At 39.2% G+C, this 20227-nt stretch overlaps 1 protein-coding gene and 1 long non-coding RNA gene across 5 annotated transcripts in view; one reads left to right on the top strand and one right to left on the bottom strand.

Annotated features, from left to right (window-relative positions):
- LOC125165282 (uncharacterized) overlaps nucleotides 1-20227 on the bottom strand; it is a 70963-nt gene that overhangs the window by 48579 nt on the left and 2157 nt on the right. The window lies entirely within an intron of this gene.
- On the top strand, nucleotides 337-14163 carry MTRF1L (mitochondrial translation release factor 1 like). Of its 4 annotated transcripts, none has more exons than XM_047857944.1 (8): nucleotides 525-649; nucleotides 5076-5124; nucleotides 6126-6205; nucleotides 8512-8670; nucleotides 9158-9321; nucleotides 11001-11118; nucleotides 12435-12571; nucleotides 13776-14156. In XM_047857944.1, the coding sequence occupies exons 3-8, from the start codon at nucleotides 6172-6174 to the stop codon at nucleotides 13971-13973; spliced, it is 810 nt and encodes a 269-aa protein (XP_047713900.1). In that variant the 5' UTR covers nucleotides 525-649; nucleotides 5076-5124; nucleotides 6126-6171; the 3' UTR covers nucleotides 13974-14156. The 4 variants fall into 4 exon arrangements, with proteins under 4 accessions (XP_047713898.1, XP_047713899.1, XP_047713900.1 ...); XM_047857945.1 differs by having other exon boundaries at nucleotides 8487-8670; XM_047857942.1 differs by lacking the exon at nucleotides 5076-5124 and having other exon boundaries at nucleotides 337-649; nucleotides 8487-8670; nucleotides 13776-14163.

The raw sequence follows: 20227 nt of genomic DNA, 5'->3' as shown, positions 1-20227 counted from the left end.
CCGCTGCGGTACTCGAAATCCTCATTCAGTGCTTGGAAAATAAATCCTCGACGTCAGAAAACCGGGTGGCAACCTGCAACATCCCCCTTCCTGTCCAACACACCGCCCTGGTACATCCGAGACATTTCCGACCGCGCTTCTTGGAGGGGTCTCCCAGACTCACTCCGATCGCACCCCGCTCTGCCCCCTTCCGGCCGGCGCGCGCCTGGCGACATTTAAACGCTTGCCTGGAAGCTCCCACCGAGGCTTTCGGGAGGCCCTCTAAAACTGGCGCGTGCGCTGGGGTAGGTACGATCAGTTCTCGCCGGGTTTCCAAACTCCGCGCAGTGTCGCGAGATTCGCTATCCGAAACTTCCGGTTCTGGTCCGCCTCGGTGATTGCAACTTGGCTATGCGGTCTCGGCTTCTGTTTAGTGCTGCCCGGTGTCTTCGGGCGCTCCGGGCTATTAGCCCAGCCCGTCGGCACCTAAAGTGCGGCAGCCTGCCGCTGGAGGAGCTGTTCGCCCCCGGCGGACCTTTGCGGACCTTCCTGGAGCGCCGGGCAAGGTGTGAAGCCCAGTTGCAGTTCGGGGGGTCTGAGCTGCTGGCGGTGGCCAAACTGCTGAGCGAGAAGGAGCAGGAGCTGCAGGAGACCGAGCATTTGCTACACGGTGAGGGCCGGGCCTAGGGGAACGGGATTCAAAGCCGATTCTTGACTCTTAGTTTGCCTCGTCAACTAAGCCGCTGGTCAGGTGTCCATACCTCCCCAAGTTAGAAGTTCTTTACTCCGTTGCAACCCTTTTTGGCTTAGGTCGGAGGTCAAGGCATCACTGTGTGCGCTCTGACTCCATCCTCTCCCTTTTGAGCCCCTGTGCTCCCTGGACAGGATGCTCCGCCCCCTTTTACAAAATTTAAATTTATCGATTGTCTACTGGCCGAAGATCTTTAGCTTACCAGGGACAAATAAGGGACCATCCCTGTTACGTGCTTGACAGCAGGGTTTCTCAAAGGGACCAACTGGGATAGTGTCCAGAGAGGTGCATGCTAAAACTAGACTTTGGACTCAGAATCTGAGACCTAGAAATATGCGTTTTTAACAAGTTTCCCAAGTGATTAGTGTGCATTCGAATCTGGATGGGTCCTAAGTTTCTGCATTTCTACAATGAACCACACTTTGGCTAGCTTGACTCTAGAGAAGATGTATTCAAGGAGAGAAAATTAACACTACAGCTGAAAAGTGAGAACAGATAACTGAATAAACACCTAGGGAAAGCAAGGAGAACTTGTTGGGAAGGTCTTGTGCAGTGATAAAGTTCCACCCTTAGAATCCTCTAAGGTTAATAATGGTTTAACCTTTATTATTTTACCGTACTTCAGGCTTTGCTTAACTATTTTTATGTATTAAATCACCCGGTTCACATATCAAACTGTGAAGTAGGTACTGTTAGCCTCATGTGACATAAGAGGAACATGAGGCATGGAGGTAAAGTAACTGCTCAGGCTAAACAGCTTTTAAGGAATGGAGTTTGGATTGGACTGACTCCAGATCTCATGTTTTTAATCCCTGTACTCTTTGTTAACCAAGAAAGAAGAGAAGTTACGGGGAGTGGCAGGTTGAAACATTTTGTAAAGGTATGAAATACTAACCTAAAAAGGTTGATTTTTATCCTGTTGGCAGAAGGGAGCCAGCTGAAGCTTTTAGATTGGGGAGTGAATGCCAGAAATGGCTTACTTGCTTAGAAAGTTTTCTGTCTGGTAATCTGGAAGTCAGCCTGGAACGAGATTGCAGATGCTTGGAAAACAGAAGACTGAAGTCTAGTTGAGACTTAAGGAGAGTCTAAATCAGGTGATTTAAGAGAAAATGTGGCTTCCCAGAGTGGGGTTAAAAAAAGGATTACTTAACCATACTAGGAAAAATACTTCGCAAGAAAAATAAAATTGATTTCATAGCTTAAGCCAAGCTTAAAAACCAAATGGATATACGGGTTAAATATTTTAAAAACCTAGCTGTAAAGAAGTAAACAGAATGTTAGAAAATTGTTACTGGCAGAACACAACTCAGCTTAATGATAGAAAATATCATTTAGCAACTCCTGAATTCTTACTTTATGTCAGACACTACTAATTACCCAGAAAATACAGAACTAGTTTTTAGGAGCTTGCAGTCTAGTGAAGAAGTAAAAATATATGTGAACAAGTGCTCGTTTTAATTTCTGCAATAAAGAGCAGTTATAAAAAGCAAAAGGAGGCATTTAAGTGGATTTCAAAGAGAATGCAGGAGGTTGCCAAACAGTATGAGAAGGGATTGAAGGCAGAGGTGGCCAGCAAGAAGAAGAAAGTACCAAATTGGAAGACATGATATAGCAGGAGCATAGAGTAGGTATGGGAGTTGATAATGTAACAGAAACTTGAAACCAGAAACACAGTTCAGAACGCTGCATGACAAAGAAACTGGATTTGTTCCTACAGACTGTGAGAAGTTAGCACGTTTTTAAGCAGAGAAGTGACTTTTTTTTTTAAATCATTTTTGAGAGAGAGAGACAGCACGAGTTGGGAGGGGCAGAGAGAAAGGGGGACACAGGATCTGAGCAGGCTCCAAGCTTTCAGCACAGAGCCCGATGTAGGGCTCAAACTCACGAACTGTAAGAGCATGACCTAAGCTGAAGTGGGATGCTAAACCAACAGAGCCACCCAGGCACTGCGAGAAATGACATCTTTTGAAAGATTAATGTTGGTGTCAGTGTTTGAGAATGAACTGGAGTATTCTCCAGGGACCCTGGTGGTTGAAAGGCCAGTGAGAAGGTAGTTGAAACCATGCAAGAAAGAGGTGGTGATAGGCATGGGCCACACTCACAAGACATTCTAACAATAGTCAGGATTTGGTGGCTTACGTCCCGAGAAGAGTGAAGGAGAGAATTCTAAGAAAAGTCTTAGGCTTCTGGGTTCAGAACATGAATGGTACTGTTAACTAAGATGAAAATATAAAAGCTGGATAAATTTTAGGAAAAAAATATGTTTTGTGCCAAACAGGCAGCCATATTAAGCCAGGAGTACCTGTAAGGACATTCAGATGAAGAAATTCAGATAAAGATAATGGTCTAGAGAAAACACTACTGGCAGAGGAGAAAAACTGAGCCTGAATAATCGTATGAGAACTCAGCATATATTTGACAAAGTAAAGCTTAGAAGCAGATGAGAATACTCAGGAAGAAGTGGTTGAGAAAGAAACAAGACACTAACAAAGGTAGAAATACACAGTATTGGAGGAGCAGGCAGGACAAAGCTATAAAAGATCGAGAAAGAAAAGGCAGAGCTTTGGGACCCTGAACAAGATAAGTGAAGCTGTAAACACCAATTAAAATGTCAAGGGATTGTTGATACTGGACTTATAGAAAGGGCTCACCTTTTCAGCTCACACTGAAATAAGCCTTTACATCTGGCAATTTTATCATGGGTGATTTTTTTTTTTTTTTAATTTTTTTTTTTTTTTCAACGTTTATTTATTTTTGGGACAGAGAGAGACAGAGCATGAACGGGGGAGGGACAGAGAGAGAGGGAGACACAGAATCAGAAACAGGCTCCGGGCTCTGAGCCATCAGCCCAGAGCCTGACGCGGGGCTCGAACTCACGGACCGCGAGATCGTGACCTGGCTGAAGTCGGACGCTTAACCGACTGCGCCACCCAGGCGCCCCTGGGTGATTTTAATAAAAACGATGTCGGGGCACCTGGGTGGCTCAGTCAGTTAAGTGTCCGATTCTTGGTTTGGGCTCAAGTCATGATCTCATGGTTTGTGAGTTCAAGCCCTGCATCAGGCTCTGTACTGACAGCCTGGAACCTGCTTCGGGTTCTGTGTTTCTCTCTCTCTCTCCCCCTCCCTAACTCATGCTGTCTTTGTCTCTCTCAAAATAAATAAATAAAACTTAAAAACAAGATGTTATTAATATGATTATGAAATCCAGTGTGACAACTAGAGAACTAAATGAGAATTAACACGAGAAATCGTAAACCTGGCATTGAATCTCCAGGAGTTTGGGACGGAAAAGCGGGGGGTGACAAGTGTTCACTTGAAGGGTTGAAGAGAACAAGAACCTTTACAGCAGGGAAAACATAAACATATTGGTAGACAGAGGAGAAGGCAGGCATGTGATAGGTGCCGAGTGAACATGCTGATTAATAACAGTGAATGAGAAAGAACTAGTATATTTCCACTGCCTACGAATAACCCCAGTCTAAACCCTCCAGAGCTATGCTGTCTGGTAATAGTAGCCAGTGGCCACACAAGGCTACTAAGCACCAGTAATGTAGTTAGTCTGAATTGAGATATGCTGTTAAGGATAACAGATTTCAAACACCTAATATAAAAAATAATTTTTGATATTTTAAGGTACATGTTGAAATGATAATGTTTTACACGTACTGGGTTAAATAAAATGTAGTATTAAAATTAAATTACTTCAAGACCTTATTTCTAATCCCCTTAGCCTTACAGAAGATGCAGAACTGAAAGTCACCTTAGAGGTCATCCAGCCTAGCTCCTTCACTGTTGCTGAGATAATGGAGATTCAGAGAAGTTGGATATGTTGCCCTGAGAGAATCCTAGCAGTTGAACTAGGACTAGAATTCATTTTTCCTTTGTGTAATTCAACACATTTGCCATTCCACCACATTTTTCTGTGCAGAATTCCTGCCAAAATAATTTCCTGCCTTTCCACCAACACTCCGAATAGTTGCTTATCTCATTATTGCTGTTGCCATTTTCTCTCCTTGAGTTAATGCTGCTTTCCTTTTTCTGCCCATCCCAAAAATAAATGCAAAAACAGTCCTTTAGTGTGCTACCATTTTAATATTTAATCACAAAGTGTTTTAGATTGTAATTCTGTGTGAGTTTTCTCCCCTAGAAAAATATAAAGAAACTAAAATTATCTAAAATCCTGCCTTGAGGGCAGGTCTTACATATTATTATCTCCAGTTCCTAGTATAGCTGGTACTTAATCAGTGAACAAACATACAAACTGATACTTTGGAAGAGCCTGATCTTTCAACAAAGAAAGCTATTTGTAATAACTAAAGAAATTTCCCTTCTCTCCTTTCTATAGGTCGCATATTGTCCATAGGATAGAGAAATGAGAAAATACATTTTGTAAGGTAAAAATGAAAACTCAGACAAAATAGGAAAGTAAAAGCAAGTTGGGTGGGGGAGTACTTCATATAAATCTTCTGTAAACATTAGGGAAGATCTAAATGTTTGGTGGATATTTTATATTAATGAAATATTAGGTAAAGAGATAATAAATTTCTATTTTTTTATACAATTTTTTAATGTTTATTTTCAAGAGAGAAGAGCGAGCATGAGCAGGGGAAGGGAAGAGAGAGAAGGAGACACAGAATCCAAAGCAGGCTCCATCCAGGCTCTGAGCTGTCAGCACAGAGCCTGACATGGGGCTCAAACTCATGAACCATGAGCTCATGACCTGAGCCAAAGTCGGACGCTTAAGTGACTGAGCCACCCAGGCACTCCTCTATTTTTTAATTCAGTTTGGTTTAACTGATGGAAACTTTAATTCCCCTTCTGGTCTGACGACTCAGTGAATTTTTTGTTGTGTAGTCTAAGTTGGAAAACTAAAACCATATTTGTTAACATGAATATTTCATGGGGGTAGAATTATAGGATAGTTCAATAGGTTCTTTATATTTTTCTGTAGATTCTTTTTTTTTTTTTTTTTTAACATTTATTTAACGTTAGAGCATGAACGGGGGAGGGTCAGAGAGAGAGGGAGACACAGAATTTGAAACAGGCTCCAGGCTCTGAGCTGTCAGCACAGAGCCTGATGCGGGGCTTGAACTCACGGACCGCGAGATCATGACCTGAGCCGAAGTCAGATGCTTAACCGACTGAGCCACCCAGGTGCCCCATCTGTAGATTCTTTTTAATCTTATACTTCTGTCATCAGCAAAAAAGTTTGTTGTTTTTTCTTTTAAGCTACATGCTAATGAAAACTAATGCATACAGTGCTTTTAATTAATGGCAGTTATGAAAAGGACAAGGAAGACATTTTTCCCTTTGGCTACAATAATAAAATGAAGACCTTGAATTCTGTTTAATTCCTTAATTAAGAAAAACTTAACCTACTGCCTTATTTCCATAGATGAAAATGAAGACTTAAGGAAACTTGCAGAGAATGAAATAACTTTATGCCAAAAACAAATAACTCAGCTGAAGCATCAGGTATGGTATCTGCAAAGAATAAAGATTTTGTGCTATTACTTCTAATGAATTTTATTGTAAGTTGATAAAAACAACTCAAGAAGTAACTAGCTTGTTAGTACTTAGAATTATAAACTTTTCTAAAGCAGGAAAAAGTATACTCCGGGTGGTGCTATTTTTATCATAATAAAAGGATCGGACAGCTGTGGAAAGAAAGGTGACTGCCATATTGATACGAGTTTTCTAAAAAGCAGTGGGATAAATATCAGTATTCTACTTCCCCTCTTTTGGTTTTTTAAAAGAGGTGAGGGGTAGATGGTGAGTAGAAACAGTTACAGAGCGGTGGTAGATTGTGAGCTCCTTGGCAGCAGAAATATTTTTCCTATCTTTGGCGCTATGAAAGTGCCAGACCTAGGATCGACCCTCAGCTTTTAGAACTGAATTATACTGCTTTGGTTTTACATATGGGAGAATATATAGGCATTAGATGAAGAGTAATCATTATTTTAATGTTTATTTATTTTGAGAGAGTGTGAGCAGGTGAGGGGCAGAGAGAGAGAGAGAGACACAGAATCTGAAGCAGGCTCCAGGCTCCGAGCTGTCAGCACAGAGCCCGTCTCAAACTGGGGAACAGTGAGATCATGACCTGAGCGAAGTCGACGCTTAACCAACTGAGCCACCCAGGTGCCCCAATGTAATCATTATTTTAAATTAGACCTAGTCTTTTATGCAGATTCTGTAAAGCAGAGCTTAAAGATTTATAGTAGTTATCTCTGAGGATGTAAGTAAAAGAACATGCTATGGTGAGGAAGGAGCCCAGGAAAAGGGGGTGCTTCATTTAAAGATTACATTTCTTCTCTAGTCAAAAGTGGAACTCATCAAAAGTTAATGTCCTTACCACCCATTCCAGAGGGAAAGTTCCACCATGAAGTGAAGTCTCATATAATTTGCCTTCTTCCCATTTTCTAATATTTTTGTGAAATACAAGGACATATGTATTAAAGGTTTCTGTTCATTGACTAGTAGTTAACAAACACATAAATTCAACTAGTTACTCAAGATTTGAATGACCATGATGTACTGGCATAGGCTAGAGAGATGGAAAAGTAGTAACAACTATAGCTCCCAACCAACATAAAGTATGATACTTTACAATTCAGGCAGATCTGGGTTCAAATTCTAGTTCTTCCACTTTCTAGTTGTATGTTCTTGGGCAATGAGATTATTCAACTAAATTAAGCTTAAACTTAGTTTTAACATCTTAACTAGAGCAAGAAACTATCTTCCCAAGACTGATTTCAGAATTAAAGTATATAAAGTGCTTAACAGAGTGCTTGTCACATACTAAGAGACCAGTAAATGTTGGTAGCTTTTCTTATTTAACTCACGTAACGAAAGAAGCTTTTATTCTGCGTCCTCTTAATTAGTACATACTGAAGTGTGAAAGGTATATTGTCAGGGAAGGAGGACTGATCTAGGCACCTTGATTTGAGTTCTGCCTGCTCTGCCAGAAGCTAACCTTTTTCTCTTTTGCAAGTCATTTAGTCTCTACAGCCTCACTTTACTTTACATGCAAAAGGACCAGATCACACATCATCTCTAAGGGCCTTTTCAGTTCCAAAATTACAAATTTCTCTTCCAAAGTAAAGAAACTTAAAAAAATAGAAACATACAATTTTAGTCTTTTTTTTTTTTTTCCTATTCTGCCATACTAGGCTATAGATTTCAAAACGGTAAGAGTTAGGATCTTCTTTTGCATCCTGCACACAGTATAGTGTCCTACTCACAGCAAGCTCTGAATTATTAACCAAACAGAACTGACATAAAGTTTTACATAAACACCAAAAATAAACAAATTAGACCCATAAGTTTTATCTGGACCTTATAGCATTTATAATATAGTTGTAACATTATATTTTTTAGAAGTTATGCATTACTATATGGTTCTAATTGGCAAGATGGTTGAAGAGTAATCAGCAATATTTGTTTAGAGAAACTTTAAGTAATTCACTATTTAAATCCTGTTGCATCTTGGGGCGCCTGGGTGCCTCAGTCGGTTGAGCATCTGACTTTGGCTCAGGTCATGACTTCACGGTTCGGGAGTTCGAGCCCTGCGTCGGGCTCTGCTGAAAGCTCAGAGCCTGGAGCCTGCTTTGGATTCTGTGTCTCCCTCTCTCTCTCTCAAAAATAAACATTAAAAAAAATTTTTTTAAATCCTGCATCTAATCATTTAGTGTTTGGTTTTTTTTTAAGTTTTAAATAATTCCTAATTATAGGAGGGGTGATATTTTTGTATTTACAGATTATCTTACTTTTGGTTCCCTCAGAAGAAACAGATGAAAATGATTTGATCCTGGAGGTAACTGCAGGAGTTGGGGGTCAGGAGGCAATGTTGTTTACATCAGAGATGTTCGATATGTATCAGCAATATGCTGCATTTAAAAGATGGCATTTTGAAACCCTGGAATATTTTCCAAGTGAAATAGGTAAGTACACTGTTTAATTGATTTGGGGGAAGGAACAGATTTAATCTATCTACATGTGTCATATGATGATGTTTGGAGAGACCATAACTAAGCTTTAGAATTTATTGGTAAGGAAGCTTACCTGATTTTATGTTTACCATTCACTTAATAATTTTGAATGCAAATATACCTGTTTTGAGTGGGCCTATAAAATACTAGTCATTCACTACTCACCACTGAATGATTAATGATCTTTTAAAAGTGCTCTTTTACACGTTATTGAATCAATTCATTAATACCATAAATACTTTATGTTTAGTGATTATTAGCAATAAAGGTATTAAGTGTTAAAACACTGGATATCTAGACTTGCTAAAGTATTTCAATGCTTTTATATTCTGTATGCTTATATTGGTTTGTAGCTCTTTTAAGTATATTTCAAGATGGTGGAAGTGATGATCAGTTGTTTATAAATGGCAATAATAATTGTTCACTCAATATTTTCAAGGTGGCCTTAGACATGCGTCTGCCAGCATTGGGGGTGTAGAGGCCTATAAGCACCTGAAATTTGAAGGTGGTGTACACAGAGTACAAAGAGTGCCAAAAACAGAGAAGCAAGGTCGCATCCATACCAGCACCATGACTGTGGCAATCTTACCCCAACCGACCGAGGTAAGGCATCAGTCTCCTCTCCTTGGAATCCTGCGCTCAGCACAGTGCCTTGCCCCCAGAGTAACAACTCACTTCACTGAACTGAATAACTCCTTTGCTCATCTTTGGCCTTTATCATGTATTTTGAGGGTTTAATAATCTCTTATCTCAGTCCAAAAAAATATCTTACAATAGATAGTAATAGTTAAAGATATATAAATGATCTAATGTTGCACTATTTATTAATTTTTGTCCGCCACTAAGTTTAGTTAAGACCATCTCAGTAGGAGAAACAGTATTACCCTACTTTAAATAGGATTTAATACTGATTACCCTTCATAATGATTTTTGTTTTGTCTGACTTTCCCAGAGTGTAAATAGAAGAATTCTTTTTTAACAAGGGTTAACAGAACTGCTACTTCATAACCCAGTTGCATTAAAATGCAAATACATTGGGCGCCTCGGTGGCTCAGTCGGTCAAGCATTAAGCATCCAGCTCTGGATTTCAGCTCAGCTCATGATCTCATGGTTCATGGGTTTGAGCCCAGTGTCGGGCTCTGCACTAACAGCACAGAGCTGCTCAGGATTCTCTCCCCTTTTTCTCTGCCTCTCCTCCCTGCTCTCTCTCAAAATAAATAAACTTCAAAAAGATGGAAGTATATTGTTACTTCAATATTGCTATGAGTAACATTGCTCATAATGAGTATACTTTATTCTCACAAGCAAATTCTCAGTCTATATGGTATTTGTAAAATAAATTACATCCCTTTTGCTGAAAGTGATAGGAAATATATGACTTGTTTTTCAGGATGAAGGATGAAGTATGAATGATTTGAGGAGAAGAAAGTTTAATTGACTTAGTTGACTCTTTAAGTTCCTTTCTTTAATCTAATTTATACATGAAGCCTAGATGAGGCACAGAACAGTTAAGGAAGAGCCTGATATTAGTTGCTTTGGTTTAAGTATTTTGAAGACAGAAATAGTTCAGGAAAAGATGGACTGAAGTCCATATTTAATGCTTCTAGCAACCATACAAGGAGCACATAGGGAGACACAGAGGGCCTGTGAATGGTAGGAGTCCTGTTGTCAGGGTGCGGACCTGTTGCAGAATGGTCCGTAGTAGTTCATGAAATAGAGCTTTTTAAAATCTGGTGCTTCTAATGGCAACTTCCAGGACAGAGCATTATGCTGATGTCAGATCCCAGCTATGTATGACTTCTTGGCTTTTTTGCCTTTTGCTGTTTCCATCTGCCTGTCCTAAGTCCCCCTTTATTTAAAATTAAACAAAATAAGCCTTCCCATAATTCTTAAGCTAGCAGTGGTTTTTTTTCCTGTGTTAAAGTCTTTTTTAACTCAGAAATAACCCACAAAAGCTCACTTTAATTCCTATATTCACATTTCTAGTATTAGCTAAGTTCTTCTGTTCATGTATTAAGGAAGAGGGTAATTAACAGAGAAGTCCAGTTTTTGAGGATTAGGGAGGGTTTGTTTTTGTTTTGTATTATATTTTGATCTACTTTTCCAAAAAAGAGATGTTTTAAAAAATGGTATCCTTCCAACTTTTCTATCCTTAAAATTAAAACTTCTCAATCTTATAATTCTGTGACATGTAATTATACACATAAATGGATAGTTCTTGCCCTTGAACAGTTCACATACATGTGATATTTTTAAATCCCAACTTTGCCTCTTATGTATAGATCAATCTGGTAATTAATCCCAAAGATTTGAGAATTGATACTAAACGAGCCAGTGGAGCTGGAGGACAGCATGTAAATACCACGGACAGTGCTGTCCGGATAGTTCATCTTCCAACAGGTATGTCCTTATTTCTTCAACATAAAACTTTGAAGAAAGAAAACAAATTCTGATTAACTTGACTGATTTTCCATTGTAATAGATCCTCAGTTACCAGAATATATACTACTCAAGATTATTATTAAATACTTTATTTAGATTAGAATCCTTAGATGAAACTCTGCAGGATAATTGCAAAAGCCAGGAAGACGGAGGGACCTAAGCCCAGAGAATTTCCGTACAGGTGACCATGAGGAAAAGGTGTGGACAGTCTTGCAGGTAGCTTCCTCATTAAAAGAAAATCCAGGGTGCTTGGCTGGCTCCATCTGTAGAGCATGCGACTCTTGATAGCAGGGTCATGTGTTCAAGCCCCATATTGGGTGTGGAGCCTATTTAAAATTTTTTAAATTTAAATAAATAAAAAAAATCCTCAGAATGAAGTCACTATCATGGGTTCTTCTTTATCAGAAAATGCTCAAAATCACTAGTTCCTAGCTTTCTTTGAAGAGAGGAGGACATGGACTTCCTTGCTAAAATGAAAGCTTGGACTTGCTTTCTCAGAAACATGCTCACATGCAGAGTTCTGCCCATAACTTCCAGGGCTGCTGCTCCATGAAGTCCATCCACAAACCTCCAGCAGTTCTACTGGAGATACGCAGGGGAACTGTGTCTAAATATTTCTTAAGTCTTCAATATACTCTTAAGTGGAACTAAATGTGATTTACAATTATTACTGCAGTGATTTGCGTGTGATAAAGAGCAGATGGATAGCAAACTTCAGATACCTAGAAAGAATACACTGTGACTGATCTCAAATAGGCATAATTCCCATGGATCAGTAGTGTTGAACAGGAGTGATTGGTAGGTTTTTCCTTTTTAAAATTTGAGGAGGGCCTCAAGTTAAACTTTAAGATGATGTCTTATATAATATATACTATATAAACAGGAATAGGAAAACTAGATGAAACTCCTCACAAAAATATTAATTGTGCCTATCTCTATTAGGACTAACTTTTTTTTGTTTTGGTGATGACAAATAGCTACTTAAAAAAATATATGGTTGCTAGTTAAGGGTATGGAAAAACAATCCTTATTAAATGAGTAATAATTTTTGTTGAGTATGTATGCCTTCAATATGAATGTATTTGCACTATAGCTCAAGCTTCAATTTTTAGTTTTCTGAGAACTCTGTAAAAGTTATTTGTTTAGTTTATAGTCTTCCTTTATTAGAGTTGTTTTTTTTCCTCATAAAGGAAGAAAAAGAAGGAAAAAGTATTTCTTGATAATAAATGAAGATTTTCCTATTAAAACTGTTCAATTCTCATGACACTATTCAGGTGTTGTTTCTGAATGCCAACAAGAGAGATCTCAACTGAAAAATAGAGAGATGGCTATGAAAAAGCTACGTGCAAAACTGTACAGCATGCATCTAGAAGAAGAAACAAATAAAAGATACAGTGCTAGAAAGATTCAGGTAAAACTTAATTTAAAACATGCTCTGAAGGGGGTGCCTAGGTGGCTCAGTCTGTTGAGCGTCTCTTGATTTAGGCTCAGGTCATGAACCCAGGTTTTGGGATTGAGCCCTGTGTCGAGCTCTGCACTGAGCTTGGAGCCTGCTTCGGATTCTCTCCCTCTGCCTCTTGCCCCTTCCCCGCTTGCACACTCTCATGTGCTCTCCCTAAAATAATTTTAAAAATGCTCTGAAGGATAAAAATATAAAAATAAGATAACCCAGTTTTTATATATGCTGAAATTGTTTCAGTGTATTTGTTAAAATAAGGAAAGAATTCAAGTAGCTCAACAGAGGGTTATAGGTGTTTCATAAGAATCTTAAACCTCTGCCCTCGTTTCTATATTCAAGGGCTTTGTTTCCTCAGATTTTTTTTTAATGTTTTATTATTTATTTTTGAGAGAGACAGAGTGAGAGTGGGGGAGGGGCGAAGAGAGAGGAAAACACAGAATCTGAAGCAGGCTCTAGGCCCTGAGCTGTCAGCACAGAGCGTGACCTGGGGCTCGAACTCACGAACTGCAAGATCATGACCTGAGCCGAAGTCAGACACTTAAATGACTGAGCCACCTACCCAGGCGCCTCTGTTTTTCTCAGATTTTTAACCGAAGTTACTAAAAGAGGATATATGGAATCCCCATTTTGAATCCTTGGAAAATTATGGGAGTTGGAAAGCAAACTGAATTTATTTTCTTCCTGTTTGGCATTTAATTTTACAACCACCTTGCCCTTTATTAATTCCTTTTTCTGAGAATTCATCACTGTCCTCATTGAAAATGACCAGATTAAGTCACAGATATATATGGCTACCATTTGAATGCTAACTCTGTGCTAGGCTGTATGTATATATCATCACTGTGTTGTAGGTATTATTTGTATTTTATGGATGGGGAAACTAAAGTTTAAAGCTTAAATAAATGTCTGAAGTTGTAGAGCATTGAAATGGCAGAGAGAAGATCAAATGCTATAAATCTGTCTCACTTTAAAGCCAGTACTCTTTTCTTTTTCTATTACGTCCCATGTTATTTGAGGATTCAAAATGTTTGAAACTTGGTTCTTATATCGTGTTTCAGATTATAAACAAAGAGCTTAACCTCCAGGTAACTTAAATTCGTAGGTTTAGTTGCTTTGAATCTAACTGTATCTTATGTGTCCATATATATCTGTATAGGTTGGAACCAAAGGAAGGTCAGAGAAAATAAGAACATATAATTTTCCACAGAACCGGGTCACAGATCACAGAATAAATAAATCACTTCATGATCTTGAAACTTTTATGCAAGGGGAATATCTACTGGATGAACTTGTAAGGTCATTGAAGGACTACGCTGATTATGAATCTTTAGTAGAAATTATTTCCAAAATGTAAATTAATTTATTATTAAAGACTTATAGCTTATAAAAATTCTACCACAGCAGATTACATTGTGTGTAAATACTAGTATTCTCTTAAAAAACATGAGTTAATACATTTGGAAGTAATGTGTGTATTTTAAAGACATAATTTATATAAATCTCTCAATATATTAGTAAAAAAATGTACAATACAATCATGACTCTGCTTATATATTTTGGACTCTTATGTGAAGTATACAAACAAAGCAAAAACAGTATTTTGTTTTCTTTAATGTAAAATGTTTAGCAAATGATCAAACATAAAAGAAATACAATAAATATTGTATTAGTCAAAGTCCAGTTAAGAGACAGAAACCAGACCATGAATTTGAACAGGGATAATTTGGGTACAAAGAATTTTTAACTGGTAATAGGATAAGTTATAAGGGGATAAGCGAGAACTCATGCACTGTGAATGAGAGAGAGTCCCCAAGGAAAGAACACCCTTCGAAGGAGCTTCCCTTCCCCCAGGGTAGAGTCAGGACTACTGGAGAGAGCATGGCTTTGGCCTACTTGATGACAGAAAGGTTCCCTGGGCTGCCCTGAGCCAGAGCTGGTCTGCAGGTGGTGGTGGATCAGGCCTTGAAAACAGGACCTCAAACCCTCTAGAATGATAAACAAGCAGTCTCCCACCAAGGTGTCAGAGAAACTTGTTGGACGGTTAAGTATCAGTTTGTGTCTGCATTAGTCAGGGTTCTCCAGAGAAACCGAACCAGTAGGATGTGGGAGATTTATTAGGAGGAACTGGCTCATGTGATTATGGCAGGTGGCAAGTCCAAAACCTGCAATGTGACCTAGCAGGCTGGAGACAGCCACAGGAACTGATGCTGTGTTCCAGTCCAAAAGCAGTCTGCTGGAGAAGTCTCTCTTGCCCAAGGGAAGCCAGTCTTTTTTTTCTTTTCAGGCCTTCAACTGATTGGATGAAGCCATCCACCTTATGGAGGACATTCTGCTTTGCTCAAAGTTCATTGATTTAAATGTTAATTTCATGTAAAAACACCTTACAGAAACCTAGGGTAATGTGGACTAAGTATCCTGGCACCCTGTTGACACATGGGCCAAGAGCACCCCCCCCCCCCCCCCCCCCGCTGGCAGCTGTGCCCTAGATGAGAAACGAGAGAAGCCTGTCCCTCCACCACCCCCTAGCGACAAAACTTGGTACCAAACAGGTCCAGCTGCAGTATTCGGAAGTGGGGTGATGAAGGGTAAATTTGTTGCTGAGAGGCAACAATTTGGTAACTGACCTAAATACCCATATGCATTACCTAGTTTCAACAATTGATACGTTTTCATATATTCTTGGTGTTAGAAGTTACAAGTATTGTTACATTGTTAAATATTTCCACTTGCATTGTTAAAAATAAGGATATTATATTCTATTATTAATATGTATTCTATAATATATTCTACTTAATCATTTATTATCACATGTAACAAAATTCTCAGTAGTTCCCTAAAATCTTCAAATACCCAATTCAGATCCTCCCAATTCTCCCCCAAATGCCTTAACTGGCTTCTTCAGACCAGGATCCAGCTAAGGATCCCACATGGAATCCGCTGGTTACATTGTGTAAGTTTAGAATAGCCCTGCCAACTGCTGCCCCCTCTTTTTTTCATGACATTGCAATGAATTTGCATTTGAGAAGATCAGGCTACTACAGTGTCATTTAACTAATTCCTCAAGTCACAGTATTTCCTAAAAACTGGAAGTTGGGGCTTAACACTCAGCTGGTTTTGCATACTCTCTCCCTTTCCTCTGATTCAGCATTTTTGTCATTAAAATATATACCAAATAAGCCAAGTTTGAATGCTCTGATGTGCTGAGATGTATTTGATTCTCTAAAATACATGGACAGATGAGAAAAATGACTTCACCCTTGTGAAAGGAGAAGAATTTATTGTTGAAAGTGAGCTTAAAGCTAAATCAGTATAATATTTTTTTTATAATTAAAGTTTATTTACTGTGAGTGAGCACATGTGCAAGCAGGGGAGGGGCAGAGAAAGAAGGAGAGAGAGAATCCCCAGCAGGCTCCATGCTGTTAGCCTGACTCTCAAGGCTCGATCTCAAGAACCATGAGATCATGATGTGAGCCAAACAGTCCAGTGCTCAACCAACCGACTGAGCCACCCAGGTGTCCCTAAATCAGTAGAATCTTTATCAGTATTTTTTCATCATAAGACTTAAAAGAAGTTTAGTGGCTCTTATTTTCCATAGGAGTCCTGGTTATGATCAGCTCTTTTCTGAGAAGACAGACTCCAGAGAATTGGGGTCTAAAAGGGAAGAAAGCCTGGGAATGTCTGCTTGAGGCTACACAGCTGTGAAAGACCTCCTGGTGTTGAGGGCAACAGAGATTAAAAAGTGCTTACTGTGCTTGATAAAGAAAAAGGAGGAGTGCCTGGGTGGCTCGGTAGGTTAAGCGTCCCACTTCGGCTCAGGTCATTATCTCACAGTTCGCAGGCTCGAGCCCCACATCGGGCTCTGTGCTGACAGTTCAGATTCTGTATCTCCCCCTCTCTCTACCCCTCCCCAGCTCATGCTCTTTCTCTGTCTCAAATATAAATAAATGTTAAAAAAAAAAAGAAACAAACAAACAGGAGGGGCGCCTGAGTGACTCAGTTGGTTAAGCATCTGACTTCAGCTCAGGTCATGATCCTACAGTTTGTGGGTTCAAGCTCTGTGCGTCGGGCTCTGTGCTGACAGTGTGGAGCCTGGAGCCTGCTTCAGATTCTTTGTCTCCCTCCCTCTCTCTTGTGTGCACATGCTCACTCTCTCCCTGAAAAATAAACATTAAAAAAAAAAACAAAAAACAGGAGACATCCCCATGGTTCTTCCATGGTGTATGTGCTCCTTATTGCAAGGAAGAGCAGTCAATTCAATGTGTTTAACTGCAAGAAGTGGAAGGGAGAGCAGGGGAGGGGAAAGAACTACAGGAAAGGTCAGTTGCCCATAAAGAGAGAAGGCTGGAAATGCTGATTCTAGTTTTTGAAAACATGAAATTAACTAGGGAGTACAATTATGAGAATAGCTCTATCTTGTAGATAATGTTAATTTTATAGTAGTTACAACAAAGTAGAATTTCCAGAGAAATAAAATGACTTAATTATTAAGGTTATATGATGAAAGGGTTAAAGAATTAGAAGACATTCCATTAATTCCCAAACTGCAAGCTTTTCTCTATTTGTTGAACCTACAGTAATCTAAATTCTTATAAGCATATGTTCTACACAAATTTAAAAGTATATCATTGTGAGGTAATGTGTTTCCTCTTTCTTAAGTTAACCTGTACTAATTAGCCAGATTTCCTCTAGAGCCCTAGCTTGTACTAACCTTCAGAGTAATTTGTTTCACCTTATTCTTTAAGAAATAGCAGGTTTACTATTTACTGAGAAGACTCAGTAAAGACAGGTATTAATTTTAAAACTGGCCAAAGGTTATCAAAATACATCAGAGAATTTGAATTTTCCTTGTAACATTCTGTTCATGAAGGACACTCTACCTTCCCAAGCACATTTGATGAAAATAGCTTTCCATGGCCTATGCAACTCAAGAATACACCAAGACTTGTTAATTAGACCACAGGCAATTCCTGCATAAGGTCCATGTAAGATGTGTTTCCCAGTTTGTGTCTTTTAGGTCTTTCAGGTTTCCTTTTTGAATGAAAGGGATATATCTATGTTCACTGAATATTACAACATATTATTACTTAATTTCTCTTTACCTCTTCTAATAGGCGATAATTAGAAAAGTTGGACTGAGATTGTGAAGAGTCTTGACTATTGAATTTCATTCTGTAAACAAGAGAAGCTCTTAAAAGTTTAGTTATCCGCATCCCCCCCATCCCACTCCACTTCCTCACTCCCTGCCCCATGGGAAAAGGTCTGATAGCTGTATTAATGAAGGTGGAAAAGAACTTTTGATCAATTTTTAAACTTCCTGTCCATTAGAACATCACGGTTGGTTGGTTAGAGAAGAAATCATAATACCTAGGTAATTCTAACAATGTTATGTTTAACACATGCATCAGTAGGTGTATTATAAACACATGCAGATTAATTGACAAATTCTGGTATGAATGGACACTGGCTTCCACTTCACTCACTAATATAGCTACTACCAGAATAACAAATGTAATTTTTGGAACCCAGGGAAGGATCAGGGTAGAGCAACAGTCGTGGCATGAGGCCAACTGGAACCCTAAGTCTAATATTTAAGGGCTTCCAAATCTGTAGCTGTTCGTATAAACAATGCATCTATACAGCTATCTTCACTGTAAACCATGCATTTTGTTGCTCCCACTCCCTTTGCATGTGCTGTGCTCTCCACCTGGAACAGACTCTTGGCTTACCTCAGCAGAAAGATTTCGAAGTCCAACCTAAAGGGCACCTTAGCCTTAGGGCAGAATTAACTGCCCTTCATTGGCAATTCCACAGTACTTTACCATACCAGGATGACAACATTTATGGCAAGGTAATACCAGTCTCAGGACTGTGTGTTTAATAAGGACACAGGAAAGAGTGGGTCAGGGACTGGAATAAGCGTGTGTCGCTAGACCTCTCACATTGTCTCATGAATGGACAAAAATATGTTTTCTTCATTCTTGTCTCCTCAGGACCAAACATTATGCTACAACAGGCACGAAACAGGTGTGTAAAAGGCAGTTATAGCGAAAATATTTGTCCAGAAATCTGATGTTATTCAGAAAAAAACAATTTCATAGTGGCCTAGAAGAGCAGTTAATCAAAACTTACTCAGCTGTAATAGCAATTTTGAAGATGCATAACCAATCACTATGTTTAAAATTCAACGTCATATTCCTCCATAACCCATTTCTCAGTTTTTTTAATGGCACTACCATTCTCCCTCTCTCTCAAATTTAAAATGTAGTCATCTTTGATTCCTCTTCCTCACATACACTTCATTGCTAAATCCTACTCTCCTCAACACTCTAATCCTCACGGATTCTATTACCACTGCTCTTGCCCACAATTACTTTTCTCCTGGACTACTTTTATGGTCCCCTGACTTCTCCCTCCATCCTAGCTGCTCTCTAGTTCAGGTAACACAACAGCCAGATTCATCTTCCTAAAAAACAAGGCTCTGATTTTGTCACTCTTTGCCTCAAATGCACTGCTTTTGCTTATTAAGTAGGAACTTAGTAAGTTCCTACTGCCTTCCAAATAAAACTCCATGTCTTAAGTGTGCATACAATACATCCATATCCACATCCAGCGTTATTTCATATTGGCCTGTTTTACTCACTACCCCCATTAGGTCACATCAAATTCATTTTTTCTGATAACTGCACTTGCATTTAAGTTTTCCCCCATCATGTTATTTATGCCAGGCCACCCTCCTCCCCAGTCCTTCAAAAGACATCGCCAGCAGCAGTGGTTTTCATCTAGAGGCAAGCTTGCCCATAGGGGACATTTGGCAATATTTGGAGGCTAAAGATGCTACAGTGCACAGGACAGCCCCCAAGAAATAAGTACCTGGGCCAAAAAGTAAACAGTGCTGAGGTTGAGAAACCTGTCTAACAGATTACTCCCTATCTTAGTATATAAAAGTAAATTCTCTGTCCTCTAAAAATTCTCAGTGTAACCAGATGTATCTGACTTATCCAGTGTTGCATTATAGCTATATCTTATACACCTTATCTCCTTCCCTCCATGCTCATGATGCTTTTAATCATTTACTGAGCATCTGTTATGTCTATTAGGTGGCAGGCCCAGATAATAAGAACAAGGGCAGGTACCATGTCCCAATTATTTCCAGATACTCCATAATATCTTGCATGTTGTAGGTCTGCAAATAAGAATTTGCTGAGGGGCACCTCAGTGGCTCAGTTGGTTAAGCTTCAGCTCAGGTCATGATCTAATGGTTCTTGAGTTCAAGCCCCACGCTGGGTTCTGTGCTGACAGTGTGGAGCCTGCTTGGGATTCATATTCTCTCATTCTCTCTCTCTCTCTCTCTCTCTCTCTCTCTCTCTCTCTCTCTCTCCCCTTCCCGTCCCTCCCCCATGTGCATGCACATGCTCTCTCTCAAATAAACTTAAAAAAAAATTTGCTGAAAGAGGGCAACTCTCTCTATGCTTCATTTTGTACCTAAAACCTCAATAATTCTGAAATTGAAGTGCAGGAAGAAAGAGGTACATACATCTGTTGATATCTAGTAAAATTCAAAATGGCCCTTCCTAAGTTTCTCACTAAAAATGAAATTAACAGATGCTC

This window comes from Prionailurus viverrinus, chromosome B2 (assembly GCF_022837055.1).
Source record: "Prionailurus viverrinus isolate Anna chromosome B2, UM_Priviv_1.0, whole genome shotgun sequence".
NCBI classification, from domain to species: Eukaryota; Metazoa; Chordata; class Mammalia; order Carnivora; family Felidae; genus Prionailurus; species Prionailurus viverrinus.
This window is presented reverse-complemented; position numbering and strand designations above follow the sequence as displayed.